Below are 14,653 nucleotides of genomic sequence, written 5' to 3' on the forward strand. Positions count from 1 at the left end.
CCCAGCAGTCTCAGAAGGATAAGAGCCAAGAGGACAGCATATATGAACAGGTGGTTATTTCAAAGAAGTCAAAATTGAATGTCAATTTTTTTACTCCCAACTAAAAATCCAACCAACAACTCAGTACTTTGTAAAAGAATGTAAATCAAGTTAATTATGTTTGATCAGCAGATTTTATTGGGTGACAGAATGGGAAGTCAAAACGTGTTGTTTGTGCTGCTATCGGGGTTGATAAGTAAGTAATTTGACTTATTTTTTATTTCTTTATTTTAATATACCTTAGACCAATTTAATTCTCTCAAACTAATCAGCCAAAGTTGTTGACATATTTTGGAATTAAAATCTTGTTTGGTTCTGGAAAATAGTGTAAATTTTCTGCTCATCCATTGAACTCTTCTGTCTTTTTTGTTTAAATTACAGATGTGCTGACTTCTCAGGTCGTGAGTAAGTGCATATTTATTGAAGCATCTTTTACATTTCATTTTCATCAGTTCACCAATATACCAGTCATGAAACAATTCACACATGTCCTGATTAATTCTATAATAACTGGTTATTTAATTGTACCTGTGTCTTTTGAAACTTGATGCGCTGTTTCCAGTTGATGTTTACTTTGGAGGCGCTCATTTATTGAATTTACAGAATTACACAGTGTTTCGTCACCTTATCTATATTGGTGAGGGTAAATTATTTATATATATAGTTCTAGTTCAGTATCTTATATTTGCGTTTATTTTTTGTGACCTAATCTTGCTTCCTAGATCCTCTCTACCCAATATCTGGAACTGCGAGCTCTCGATCAGATGATGGCAGTTCTCCACGGATTACCTTGCAACGACCTTTTGTCTATTTTGGACAAACATATAATCAGATTTATGTACGTAAAATAACCTTTTACAGGAAAATGTAGATATTCTATGTAGACAGTGAAAATAATTTGCAGTCAAATTCAAAATTCCCACCACAGATTACATCCATGACAAGATTGAAAAAAAAAAAAAAAAAAAAGACATATATACTGTTTCATCTTCTCATTTCCAGGTCAACCACAATGGACACTTGACATTTCAAAGTCCATGGAGCGCACACGCACCTCAAAGGTTCCCACTGAATGCAGCCAAAGACATCATTGCTCCATTCTGGACAGATCTTGACAACAGACAAATTGGTCAGGTCTACTACAATCAATACACCAGTGGCAGTGTCCTCCAACAAGCTACACGAGACATTAATGATTACTTTCCAAGCATGAACTTCAACGCAAACTGGGTCTTTGTTGCAACATGGTATGAGGTGGCATACTACTCAAATTCAGGCACAGTAAGTCAACTTAATCCAGTGTCACCAAAAAACGAACATCATGTTTGTCAGAAATACAATTAAATTTAAAAAGGTTAATGCAAACATGGGTTTCCTGAAAGTGCTTGTAGAATGTAGCGATGGTACTTCAATTCATATTTAATTTCTCTGAACATCTATTCTGCAGCAAAAAAGTGACCGTTGCTGACCTAGAAGATAACATGAAACGTACATGTTGTGACACAAAATGCTGCATTTTTCACATGATGGTTCAAACTTATTAAATATAGACAACTTAATTTAATTGTGAATACAATGATTACTTTTAATCTGTTCACTAATTACTGCTGCATGTTCATGTGATGTCATCATTGTTCATCGATTCAACTTTTCAGTCATTTCTCAAGCAAAAATGTCAAACAATTGCTACTTATGGCTTATTAATTGTTTGTGACACTGAAATAGTCTTTGGGTTTTGAGCTGATGGTTGGACATTTCATAGACTACAAATAACTGATTAATTGTTAAAACGATCTGCAGATGAATTGATAAAGAAAGTGCTCCTGGGTTGCATTACAGTAGAGCAAAGAAGAAGCAATACTTATGATAATGAATTCATCTTTTCTAGCGCACAACTGTCCAAGCTGTGTTGATCTCTGGAGGCCGGTTCTCATTTGTGCTGATGAACTATGGGATAATAGCTTCAACGTCTCTGCAAGTGCAGGTCAGATCCACTACACCAATGATTTAGTAGTTATTACCAGATGTGATAGCAAAATTGCAAGAATACATACGACTTTATCCACATGAAAACTACAAACAAATTGTAATTGTTATTATTTGATCAACTCGTGTTTGCAGGCTGGCTACGACACAATAAACTCCATTCACCATTTCATAATCCCTGGATCGTTCTCCAGCACTGCTACGGGCAGTAACTCAATTTTCCGCAGAAGCAGCAATGTCAATTTACCAGGTCGCTGGGCCTTCCGGACAGACGACGGATCAAGAGGCTGCACTTTCAATGGTAAAATTAGATAGCGATTACTGTTTTTTAGAGCTGTCCCTAACGATTATTTTTCAAACACTTAATCTAGTGATTATTTTTTTGATTAGTCGACTAATCTAACGATTAATTTAACGTTACATGACCAAACTAAAGTAGCGTAGTAACTGTAACTGTCATTGGTAACTTCTATGAGGAAAAAAATACCGCACTTGTGGGCAGAGCAGTATTCGTCCTCCCGCCATTCCTACCGACTCTTCATCACATTTCTGCCCAAAAAATGGCGTCTGTGACCAGCAAAAACCTTTAACTCACTCAATTGGTTGTGTTGATAGAAATCACCGCGATGTTCAGCCCTCCCGATGGAGACTTCAGTGAACTTTCCCCCAGAAAACAGCCTCCGTCCCTGCAAGTGACAGAGTCGTGCAGCGACCTGTTTACTGATGGCGATTATGTAATAATGTAATTTAGCGTGAAGGGTCAGTTGTAATAGCTGCCTTTGTGGCTAAGCCCTAAATTCCACTGTGTTTTCACCATACTGACTCAAGCATTTTTTGTTCAGAGTACTGGTAGCTTGTATTCAACAAAACGCCATAACCTCACAGAAGCCTCCTCCTTCCACAGAGTTTAAAAGCAGCCAAGTTCCAGTCACCATTTTGTAATAAACTGGCTAATGATATCTGCCTTCAGTGGCATCACAACAGTGTCTACTCACACTGCTTGCAAATGAGGTAATGGGCCATCGCCTGTTATCTGACTCTACAGTTCTCTCTTTGTGCTTTAAGTGCTAGAACTAGATTTGGCATTACCGTTTCCACCGCAGGAACTCTCTCTGCATTGACTGCAGCCTCTCCAGTTTGATGTAACCCTACTTATGCCACTGTTTGGTGAAAAATATATGTTGGAATATTGTCGGTGTACAAAGGTTGTGATCGGCTAGATAATAAACAACAAGCTTCCTCCACGCGCGGCTCATTGGCTATTATGACAATGGAATAGAAAATCTAAGTGTGTATTTTTTTTGGATGACTAAAAATTTTAACATTTAACTAATAACGGAGCTCACAATGCAGAGTAATTTGTTCTGGCAAAACATGAACAGGTTTCCCTTTCAAATGACATGGGTTACATGTAATGGTCTCAGCATCTTAAAGTTTGTGCCTTTAAGTGACCTTTTCCTTTTATTACTTTCCAGGTCAACATGTGCAGCTGGGTGATTCATTCTGGAGCGACAGCACCTGTGCACAGAAGTGCACCTGCACCTCAGTGGGCCTGCAGTGTCAAAACCAACCCTGCTCATTTTCCCAAATCTGCCAGCCAAGTGCCTTTCAGTTCTCCTGTCAGACGGTGCAGAGAGGCACCTGCACCATAAGTGGTGATCCACATTACTATACCTTTGATGGCACAGTGTTTCACTTCCAGGGCACCTGCACTTACGTTCTCTCTGAGCAATGTGGTCTAGGCCTGCCGTACTATAGAGTAGAGGGCAAGAACGAGCACCGGGGCAGCACTCATGTTTCCTGGACACGACTGGTCAAAGTGTATGTCTATAATGAAACCATTGAGCTTGTCAAGGGACATCGTGCTAAAGCTAAGGTTAGAATTTATGACTGGAACAAAATATGATGCTGCTTCATGTATGAGATCAAATATGTCTTTGCTGTTCTTGACAGATTTGTTGGTGTGCTTGCAGGTAAATGGAAACTTTGCAGCCACTCCGTTTTATCTCAACAACGGCACCGTCCAGGTTTATGAGTCAGGTTTTTCTGTGATTGTCAGCACCGTCTTTGGCTTGGAGGTATCCTATGACACAAATCACTATGTCAGGATCAGTGTGCCCTACGCCTATCGGAATGCAACATGTGGCCTCTGTGGAAACTTCAATGGTATTCGTCAGGATGACTTCCGAACCCGTCAGGGTGAGGTTGTGAGTTCTGATGTGGATTTTGCCAACAGTTGGCAAGCGACAGGGGATGATGAGCCTGGTTGTGAGGCGCCATGTGGAGGTCTGGCCTGTGCTGCCTGCACTGATGATCAGACAGCTTTATACAGCAATACTGACCATTGTGGAATCCTCCAGAACAGTTCTGGGCCTTTTGCTGCTTGCCATCAACAACTCCCCCCCCAATCTTTTGTTGCGAGCTGTGTGTTTGATCTGTGTGTAGGAGAAGGGTACCAGCCCATCCTGTGTCAAGCCCTAAATGTGTATGCAAGCCAGTGTCAACAGAATGGTGTACAGCTACCAAGCTGGAGGAGACAAGGCTTCTGTGGTATGTCTGCAATTCATTTAAAATAATTCTAATTAAATCTTTTGGGTCAAATAAAACACCCCCGATATCAATGTCATTTTTTCCTCTAGAAATCCCCTGTCCAGCCAACAGCCACTTTGAGCCTCAGGGCACAGGATGTCCAGCTACCTGTGTTAACCCCAATTCTACCCAGAACTGCCCTCTCCCTGACCAGGAGAGCTGCATCTGCAATTCCGGATTCATTCTTAGTGCTGGGGTGTGTGTCCCTCATTCAGAGTGTGGCTGCAGCTTCGAGGGTCGCTACTACCGCTCTGGAGAAACTGTAATACTAGACGAAGACTGTGGAAGACGCTGTAGCTGCAGTCATGGCTCCATGACCTGTCGCTCCCATGGTTGTGGTCCGCTTGAATCATGCAAAGTGGAGGAAGGAGAAAGAGGTTGCAGACCCAACAGCTATGCAACATGCTGGATCAGAGGCCCAGGGTCATATCAAACATTTGATGGACTGACATACCAGTATCCTGGGGCATGTCGATTGACCCTGGCCAAAGTCATGGGATTGTCTAGTCACCCCCACTTTGTCGTGACAGCAGAAAAAGTGCCCAGAGGCCAACAAGGTTTTGCACGATTGCTTAAGTTTGAGGCACAGGGAACACACGTGTCCATTGAGATGTCAAGTAGCAGTAGAATACAGGTACGTGATTGGAATAATTTTGAAACGACTGATTCTAAATGTGATTTTACTACCATTTTAAAAGTGAGAAATCTGAATATTAATGAAGACAAATGTGACAAAATGATAGCTGATAAGTGAGAAAAGTTTAGCACTATGAATGTCATTTAAGTAACTTTTCTCATAAGATTACAACTTCTATAATGATGCAATTTTTCTTTCTGAATATTTAACAGCACTTCCCTTTTAATATTGATGACTATAATATATTAATCTAAATGCCTTCAGGTTGACGGTCGGCGGATCAGACTACCATTCAGCTCAGCATCCAACCAAATCCAAATATACCACAGTAGCATACACGGTATCATCCTTCGCACCTCTTTTGGTGTAACTGTGCAGACAGTTTGGCCTCACTTTGTGCGTGTCACTGCACCTGGTATCTACAATGGCTCTCTAGGTGGTCTCTGTGGTAATTACAATGGTCACCCACATGATGACTTCCGCACACCCAACGGCATCCTGGTCAACAGCTCTCAGGTGTTTGGGGACAGTTGGCGAGATGGCTCCCTGGCTGCACACTGTGTGGAAAGTGTAAATAATAATTCAACCACAAATTACAATTCTAGTGAGTACTGTGGCATTCTTGGCTCTCCGCATGGGCCATTTGTCCCGTGTTGGGCCACTGTGGACCCACAGCAGCATGTGGATACATGTGTGGAGATCATTAGGACCTCTAGAGATCCAGCATCAACACTATGTGAGGTCCTTCGAGATTATGCACTCATGTGTCAACAGAACGGTGTTTCCCTGGGACAGTGGAGGAATGCGACTGACTGTGGTGAGTACTTTGCACCTGTGGTATAGGTGACTTTGACAAATACAAATCCAATGATTTTGCTAAATAGATTTCTTTGTTCTCTCCTTTCCTTTCTTTCTCTAGAGCAAACCTGCCCAGTAAACAGCCACTATCAACTCTGTGGAACCACCTGTCCTTCTGCCTGCCCCAGCCTTTCCTTTCCTTTCACTTGTGACACTGTGTGTCAGGAAGGTTGCCAGTGTAATGATGGCTTCGTACTCAATGGCAACCAGTGTGTGCCACCAACAGCCTGCGGATGCTATCACCAAGGACGCTATCTGCAAGGTGGTGAACAGTTCTTGGATGGTGAGGAATGTCAGAGTCTGTGTAGCTGTGATGGTACCACTGGGGCAGTCCACTGCATCCCCAACTCCTGTGGTCCCCAGGAGTCCTGCCGTGTAGTGGAGGGTGAGTATGGCTGCCATCCCAACCGTCATGGCACCTGCTCTGCCTCTGGAGACCCCCACTACCTCACCTTTGATGGCAAGGCTTATGACTTCCAGGGAACCTGCCGTTATGTTTTGGCGACACTTTGTAATGACACACATGGGCTGGATCAATTTTCAGTGGAGGCTAAGAATGAGCCATGGAATGGGTTGCCAGTTTCAATCACAGCTGAGGTTTATGTAAATGTGTGGGGCTACCAAGTTCAAATGTCAAGGGAAAGACGTCATATGGTGCAAGTAAGTTATTAAAATCAAGTTTAAAAATCAATTCAATTGCTATGCTTAACTTAACCTCAGGTTAAACCTAGCTGGCAAAAAACTGACAGTTATATGTAAATATATTTATATAATATGTGATTTATTCATTGTACATAGTATACTGAATTGTATACAATTAGATGGGAGCGTATGAAGGTATACAGATCAGGAATGGAAGTAGATTAACTATGATTAATTACTGAGTTGCGGAAAAGGGGTAGGAATAAATAAGTGTCTACCTCCTCCTGCTCTTTTTCGGGAATGTAAGTGCTTTTTAATGGAATACACATTGTAACATGTTTTTGATTTTTTTAAAATCTTTTTTGATGTCCGAAATAAATTTGCATTAATTCACTCACTCATTAATTCATTCATTACACCTATTTCAATGACAAAGTGAATAATATAGGAAGAAAAATACTAGATCACTTCAGGGACATGTTATTCTAATAAGAAAATATTATGCATATGTTTTTTGAGTTACGAGTTATAAAATTCTTTTTTTAGGTAAATGGTGAAACGAGAAATGTACCAGTTCTCTTGAATGGAGGTCGTGTGTCTATCTATAAAAGTGGATCTCGTACATTTGTCAGTGCTGATTTCGGCCTGACTGTCACCTACGATGGATCAAGTACAGTGTTTATCTCTGTACCTTCAAATTACAGGTATTTGCCATTCACTGAAAATAAAAAGGAATGCTTTTAACATGCTTAAAACACTACATTTTTAGATGTGTTTAAGTCATTTACTAACAATCCATCTATTGATTTATGACACTAAAAGTAATTATTATCATCAATAGTGGTCAGACATGTGGACTCTGTGGAAACTTCAATGGAAATCAAAATGATGAGTTCCAGACCCCGTCTGGAATGACGGTCTCAAATCCAGATGAGTTTGGGACATCTTGGAAGGTGGCAGGAAACTACACCTGTAGTGATGGGTGTGGTTCCTCCTGTCCACAATGTACCAATGAGCTTCCAGCTAGAGCTCAGTGTGAGGTGATTCAAGCAGCTGACGGCCCCTTCAGCTTCTGCCATGAGCAGGTGGACCCAGCACCATATTTCAATGACTGTGTGTTTGATGTTTGTGTGTCTGGAAATGAGGGCCAAGATCTTCTGTGCAGGGCCATTCAGGCATATGTCAGTGCCTGTCAATCTGCTAATGTTCGAATCTACCCTTGGAGGCAGAACACAACCTGCAGTAAGTCAACCACTCAAATCATTACAAAACAAAATGTACAAATGTATTCTCAACTGTAAGGTGCGCTTGCTGAGATACAGACCTATGGAAAAAAACTCATTAGTTATCCTGTTCTTTCCTCACTTATGAAGGACTTGACTGTCCAGCCAACAGCCATTATGAGCTGTGTGGTACTGACTGTGGCCACACCTGTGCCAGCAGCATTGATGCCACCTGTGAGCAGGTGTGTTCTGAGGGATGTTTCTGTGACGAAGGCTTTGTCAGGAGTGGGACAAGCTGTGTCCCTGTTGAAAGGTGTGGCTGCCTATACGATGGATACTACTATAATGTAAGTCATATACTGTACCTGTAAATACTAAATAATCGTTTAACAGTTACTATATGACAGAAAACGATGATTTGGCTCTGATTCAAAATACAACTACTACACCTTTGCAATAAGAAAACATTTAACATGTTTATTTTGAGTTTAGTAGAGGTCTAATTTTTAAGCATGTGGGGCAGTGGACACCAGGCTGCCTTACTGGTCACTTCATAATGTTTTGTCTATCCTATCTATATCCAAGCTGCCACTTTTGCTGCATTTTGTTTATATGGAGACAGATGGGTTGTGTTGAACCACAGAGTAGCCTGACAAAACTCTTTTATGAATTATATGAGAAGTAGATCAGTGCAGAGGCACTTTTGGCACTGCAGTTCTGGTAAAGCCAATCTAGGCATATCATATCAGACTCATATAAACTTCTAATGCATCCCTCCATATAATCGTTTCAACTAGACCCTAAAAATCTAAATAAACTTTCCATGAAGCATAAATCACACCAGCAATGGCATACTATATTAACTGAAGTCGTAGTATGGTCACCACAGCAGGTGAGCGAAGAGTACACATTCAAACACAAGATCTGAACAAAAAGAAGAAGAAAAGTATTTAAATGAAAACGACTGACCTCCTTGCTTCCTGCACACTTCTCAGGGACAATTAATCGCGTTTTTACTGCCGATGTCACTCCTCTCCTGTCTGCGTGGAAAAGTAGTCCCGGACTGTATGATGATTTTGAGCACCATCACAGCAGGCTGTTGTCAAACTAACCTCCAACATGCTTGGTCTTCTTTCTCTGCTTTCTGGTGATGCTTGTAGATTAGCATTGCCGTGTCAGAGAGGCTATCTTTATCCAACACCTGTTTAGTTGACGTTAGCACGTATTCCTTATGGAGGTGATTGTGTCCACAACTGAAGTTTTACCGGCAGCTACAGCAAAGCTCCCAGCCATTGTTTTTAGCCTACAGCCTGGTCTTAAAGTTGAGTGTCCACCAAGTGGCCTGGAAGGTAAAAAAAAAAAAAAAAAAAGAAGAAGAAGAAAAGAAAAAGAAAAAAAAAAGTGCACATTCGAGCCATGTTTCCTGCTCCGTCGTTTTTGCGGTATTGATGGTTAGCTTCGTTACTGGTAAGCTGAGTTACTACACATTGGCTGGGTGCCAAATTTATCTCCACTTAAACATTAAGTTAGCTTCTACTTGTAAATACGGACGCCCTTCCGTACATAAAGTAAACTACTGAACTATATAGGAACTGCGTAACGTTAGTTAACATTTATGTATGCTAGCTAGATTAGCACAAACAATGGTAACGTTGACAACGGTTTGACACGCGCAGTGAGGCCTTTCTGGTAGCATGCGTCTCATGGACATGAGGAAGCAGACCAGCATGACTTTGCCTCCAACAATCACGCAGTGTGTATATTTTGATTCCAGCAATTTTATTGCCACATCATGTTAATCGTATATTGACGTTCATAGCAGGAAAATCACAAATATTAATCACTGGTATTAATAATGGCTCTGTTCAATTTTCTTCTACCAGAAAGTCTCTGCAGTGAGCCCTTGACCTGCTGTCTCACCAACAATAAATGGAACTAAGCCTTCTTTTATGCTTTCAGTTATACTTGTATTTCCTGTGACTGTGTCTAGAGGGAAGAAACCCTATTAATTGGTTTGGCCTATGTGGTGTGTGTCTCTTTTTCTCACATGTTACAGGCCGGTGAGTCGTTCTGGACAGAGGGATGCTCCCAGCGATGTGAGTGCCACGCTCCCAATGACCTGCGCTGCTCTGCCGCGTCTTGCACACCTGAACAGGAGTGCACCATCAGAAATGGCCAGTTGGGCTGTTTTGATGCAATGTCTACATGCACTGTGTGGGGGGACCCACACTACATCACCTTTGATGGGGCAGTGGCTCACTTCCAGGGCACATGCTCTTACATCATTACTGAGAGTGTGAGCCAAGGCTCAAATGAGACGCAGTTTCAGGTAATAGCCACCAATAATCACCGTGGCAACAACCGTGTGTCGTTTGTATCAGCAGTGGATATATACCTCTCAGATCCACCAGAGAGTGCATACATCAGGCTTGGACCCAACAAAAGAGTACAGGTAAACTTTTGATTACTATATTTTGTATAACGTTCTTCTCCTGTCTGGATGTAAACAAAGGTAACAACGTGCCTCCTCACCTCCTCTCCATTGCTCCCTAATCTCTCATCCCTACAGGTAAATGGAAATGAGGGGTCTCTTCCCACCACTGCAGGAAGCTTAGCTCATGTAGAAATGCAGGATGGCTACATAGTGGCCAAAGCCACCGACTTGATAGTCCAGTTTGACGGCCAGAGTACTTTACTGGTCAGACTGGACAGAAATCATCAAAACAGGGTCACAGGGATGTGTGGAAATTTCAACAACGACCCAGCAGATGATAAAGTCTTGCCTAATGGCACATCAGCACAAAATGACAATGACTTTGGACACAGCTGGAAGGCGCCCACGAGCCAACCAGGGTGAGCTGTTATGAAAAGAGCTGTAGATCAGCTTATGCACATTGCAGCAGGTAATAATGACAGCATGATGTGTCATTTCCAGATGTGGATCCACAGATGATGAGAGTGGCGATGGTCTGAACGACTGTCACTTTATGGACGAATACTCTGAGCTCTGTAGTGTCATCACCAACACCAGCGGTCCATTCAGTGACTGTCACCTGCACTCTGACCCTCAGCCTTTTTTCACCTCCTGCGTCTACGATCTCTGCCTCTACACTCCAGCCAATGGCATGCTGTGCTCTGCCGTCGCAGCCTATGAGAAAACCTGCTCTGTTTTGGGGCTGAACATTCCAGTGTGGCGCTCAGCTCTGCAGTGTGGTATGTTTTCATTTGGCCATTAGACAGCCAAGATAATGAATGAGAAAAAAAATCTTGTGTTTGGTTTGTTATATCTGACCATGTCTCTTTCCACATTGTTTCCATAGCTGAGTCGAACCCCTGTGAAGATCTGGACTGCACAGAGTATGAATGGTGTGGTGAGAAAGACGATGTTTACGGCTGCTTCTGTGATGAGCACCACCACCGACCCAACAATGAAAGCTACGGTGAGGGCGACTACTCCTAAAAAACTGTCCATTGCACATTAGCTTGGTTTGATTGTTGAAATGAGATTTTGTGTTGATGAATAAAAAGATCAAATATTTATGAGATCACAAAAGACAACAGGTCAAACTTGCTACAATAGATTATAGAATGAGTCTATAATTTAACCATTTGTCTTTCACAGACTCGTCCATCACTTGTGTCAGTAGTTCAGGCACCATGTCATTGTCGCGCTGCCAGCTGTTTGAAGCTGGCTTCCACCTCGGTGCCCTTCATCTCCGGGACGACTCCTGCAACGGGACTCTTCAGGACGGACGACTGATCTTCCACTTCAACAATGACGACCAGCTGTGTGGGACAGTTCTCAGGGTACAGTCCATTCATTATGTAGACAAAGATTTCTCCAATGTGCAACTTCATGTGCATAAATGAAAAGCATGCTCAAATCCAAATACTTAAAGTCTTTTGTCATCTTACTCTCAAAGAGCAACGGGACCCATTTCTGCTATGAGAACACCATCCAGGGTGACGTCGACCCTCATGATGGCATCATCAGCCGTGAGAAGAGCATCCGCCTGCACTTCAGCTGTGTATACCCTCTAACTCAGGCCCTGTCTATGGATGTGGGCATCAACCCTATAGAGAGGTGACAACCACACCATGTGGCTTGCATAATTATAACTATGATGTTTGGTTACTGATAATGGTGTATTTAATACTTATTTTTACTTAAAAACTACTCACATTCGAAAGATATTCAGTTTGTGATGTTTCTTCTGCAGCATTGTGAACAAGAAACTTCCATCAGGCCTGGGTCAGTATCATCTGAGGATGATCCCCTACGAGGACGCCGGCTTCCACTTCCCCCTGACCAGTAACAGCAGCGTAGAAATGGAAATAGACCAGAGGCTGTACATCGAGGTGCAGACGGAAGGGGTTGATGAACAGCAGATCGCCACGATTTTGGACTCATGTTGGGCAACACCTTTAAATGATGCAAACTACCCTGTCCGCTGGGATCTCATCACTACAGAGTAAAGGAGTCTCTGTTGGCATACAAAAATATGAAACGACTCTAACAGGGCTTGTTTTATCTCACTCCAGCCATCTTCCCTATTGTATTTAACTTTACTCATAGTGATAACATCGTAATTCTTACAACTTTCATTGTACTCCAGGTGTCCTGATCCTGCGGATGGTACAGTAGAGCTGATACAGAATGGCATCTCCACTGTGGCCCGATTCTCCTTCAGGATGTTCACCTTCACCAACTTCTCATCCATCTTCCTGCACTGCCAGGTCCACCTGTGTCTTTTGAGAAACAACAACTGCCCAGCTGTACGTACCAATCTACTCATGTGTATCTGTAGAGAGATGTGAATGACTATTCTATAGTAAATTGTATACAGTTATTATGTATAAATACCAAGAAGCAAGATAGTTGATTGTTAAGTCTCATTGCCTTCCAATACTGAGGCTTTGGGTGGCCGGCCAATCCAAAGCATCAGTATTTGACGACCTATGAACAATTAAATGTATTTCTACTGAAGCGCTTCATGCACCTTTACTTGCTGACTCTGCGGAAATTCACTGCAGTTCTGTCAGAACTTCAAAGTTCGAAGTTCTGTCTTCTTCAGGCTGAAGACTTTTAATTGTGTTTCCTGCAGCATTGCTACCCAGGTTACCACACAAGGGTCGCAAGGGATATTTCCCTACATGACACTGCAGCCATCTCTCTAGGACCATTAATCCCGAAATCAGGTAACTCATTACATTTATGACCTCTGTACTCATGTAAATGTCATACTGCACTTTTTGAATTGAACAAATAGAGACTTAAGAGGCTCAGAAGTGTGCTCATGTTTGCTCTGCTTGTTTTTCGTTGACTGGTGATGTTAGATTTTGTTTTTTCTCTCGCAGACAAATGGATGAGAACGAGCGATGCTTCAAGCCTTTTGAGCTCAGTGGTGACCTTGGCAGTCAGTTTGCTTACTGCCAGAATTCTGACCTAGATGAATCAAAGACGGGCACAAAAACCGTAGATAGATGAATGTGTACATATTATGTCAAAATATATTAATCGATCAGTAGCTCACTGTGCATATATTCCATAATGATTTTAAAAAAGTGAAATGTTTTGTGATGTGCCTGATTCAAGAGAAAGAGAAAGATATTTGTTACTGAATATTTGGAAATGAATCCCGTCAGATGTTTCTGATTTGTGTCACGGAACCTAAACAAAGAAATAAGGGTCGTTACATCACTGTCACCTGTATTGAAGTCAATGGGAGATGCCAGTAGAAACACACTAAAACATAACATTTCATTTGATTTTTGGTGAAGACATGCCTTGACAAATTGTTTGCATTGTAATTGCAGTCTAGTCAGCAATAATTGGTCAGTCAGGCCCCATTTTTTTCACTTGGAAGCATTTCTTCATCTGGGATTTGGTGACGTAATGACCCTTCTTTTTTTTGGTTCCTTGTTTCGTGCTGCTCTATGAGAAGACTTGGTAGTTATTTCTTTAAACCACTAGAGGGCAGCATAAGATCAAATTCACATTTGGCTCTGATTTCAGGAAACCTATTTCTGCAGCTCACCCTTTTGTGTTTAGAATGATAATCGGTTTCATCCTACAGGCTTTTTGCAATAATTTTTATTACCATTAAATGAATATTTCATAGTTAATGAAGATAAAAATGATAAATGAAGTAGTTTTTATGTGAAATATCAATCTGATTGTAGTTTTTTTCTCAGCTAAATGAGTAGGTTACCCCAGGACTCTGATCGATATTATTTGTGTGAATTTTCTACATTTTATTTTGTTTTTAATAAAAATGATACTGTTGTATAAGTTGTTTCTTGACAGAGCACCCAGGGATATAGTAACTATACTTTTATGTTCCATCTTGTTCCGTACAGGATGTATAAGTGCAACAGTAACCACATTTCAAAGCATTAATACAGGATGGTTCTCATTTGACATGAAAGAAGCTGTCAGGGATACGAGAGGTCGGGTTTCTCTCTTTTGTGCTGAGCCTCCATTGAGTGTGGAGACTGACAGAGACGATATCTCCTGTGTCTTCTCTTTGGGGGGGAAATTTATCATGGTCAGTCAACGTGTCCTGAGATGAGACATACAGTAGACATAACAACACTTACCAAACACCCCCAACATGTGATTTGTCATTGGTGTCATGGTGCTGTACGAAGACTTCAAAGAGGGGCAATATGTCCAATA

The 14,653-nt window shown here is 41.7% G+C and overlaps 1 protein-coding gene across 2 annotated transcripts; it reads left to right on the plus strand.

Annotated features, from left to right (window-relative positions):
• LOC119010262 (alpha-tectorin-like) lies at positions 1–14,266 on the plus strand. Of its 2 annotated transcripts, none has more exons than XM_037082245.1 (25): positions 1–50; positions 172–235; positions 421–444; positions 762–877; positions 1,042–1,320; positions 1,928–2,023; positions 2,161–2,326; positions 3,501–3,901; positions 3,999–4,575; positions 4,665–5,248; positions 5,516–6,068; positions 6,171–6,769; positions 7,298–7,455; positions 7,593–7,993; positions 8,125–8,321; positions 10,031–10,426; positions 10,544–10,827; positions 10,910–11,187; positions 11,295–11,414; positions 11,597–11,781; positions 11,898–12,058; positions 12,195–12,446; positions 12,591–12,750; positions 13,080–13,173; positions 13,333–14,266. In XM_037082245.1, exons 2-25 carry the CDS (start codon positions 190–192, stop codon positions 13,422–13,424), a joined length of 6,219 nt encoding a protein of 2,072 aa, XP_036938140.1. In that variant the 5' UTR covers positions 1–50; positions 172–189; the 3' UTR covers positions 13,425–14,266. The 2 variants fall into 2 exon arrangements, with proteins under 2 accessions (XP_036938140.1, XP_036938141.1); XM_037082246.1 differs by having other exon boundaries at positions 18–50; positions 169–235.
• The last annotated feature ends 387 nt before the right edge of the window (positions 14,267–14,653 follow it).

Source organism: Acanthopagrus latus, chromosome 20 (genome assembly GCF_904848185.1).
Source record: "Acanthopagrus latus isolate v.2019 chromosome 20, fAcaLat1.1, whole genome shotgun sequence".
NCBI lineage: Eukaryota > Metazoa > Chordata > Actinopteri > Spariformes > Sparidae > Acanthopagrus > Acanthopagrus latus.

Coding starts and splice junctions, on each gene's coding strand:
- LOC119010262 (XM_037082245.1), top strand. CDS start 190: ATGGGAAGTCAAAACGTGTTGTTTGTGCTGCTATCGGGGTTGATAA. Junction 445..761: donor GCTGACTTCTCAGGTCGTGA/GTAAGTGCATAT, acceptor CTTGCTTCCTAG/ATCCTCTCTACCCAATATCT. Junction 11,188..11,294: donor GCGCTCAGCTCTGCAGTGTG/GTATGTTTTCAT, acceptor TTGTTTCCATAG/CTGAGTCGAACCCCTGTGAA.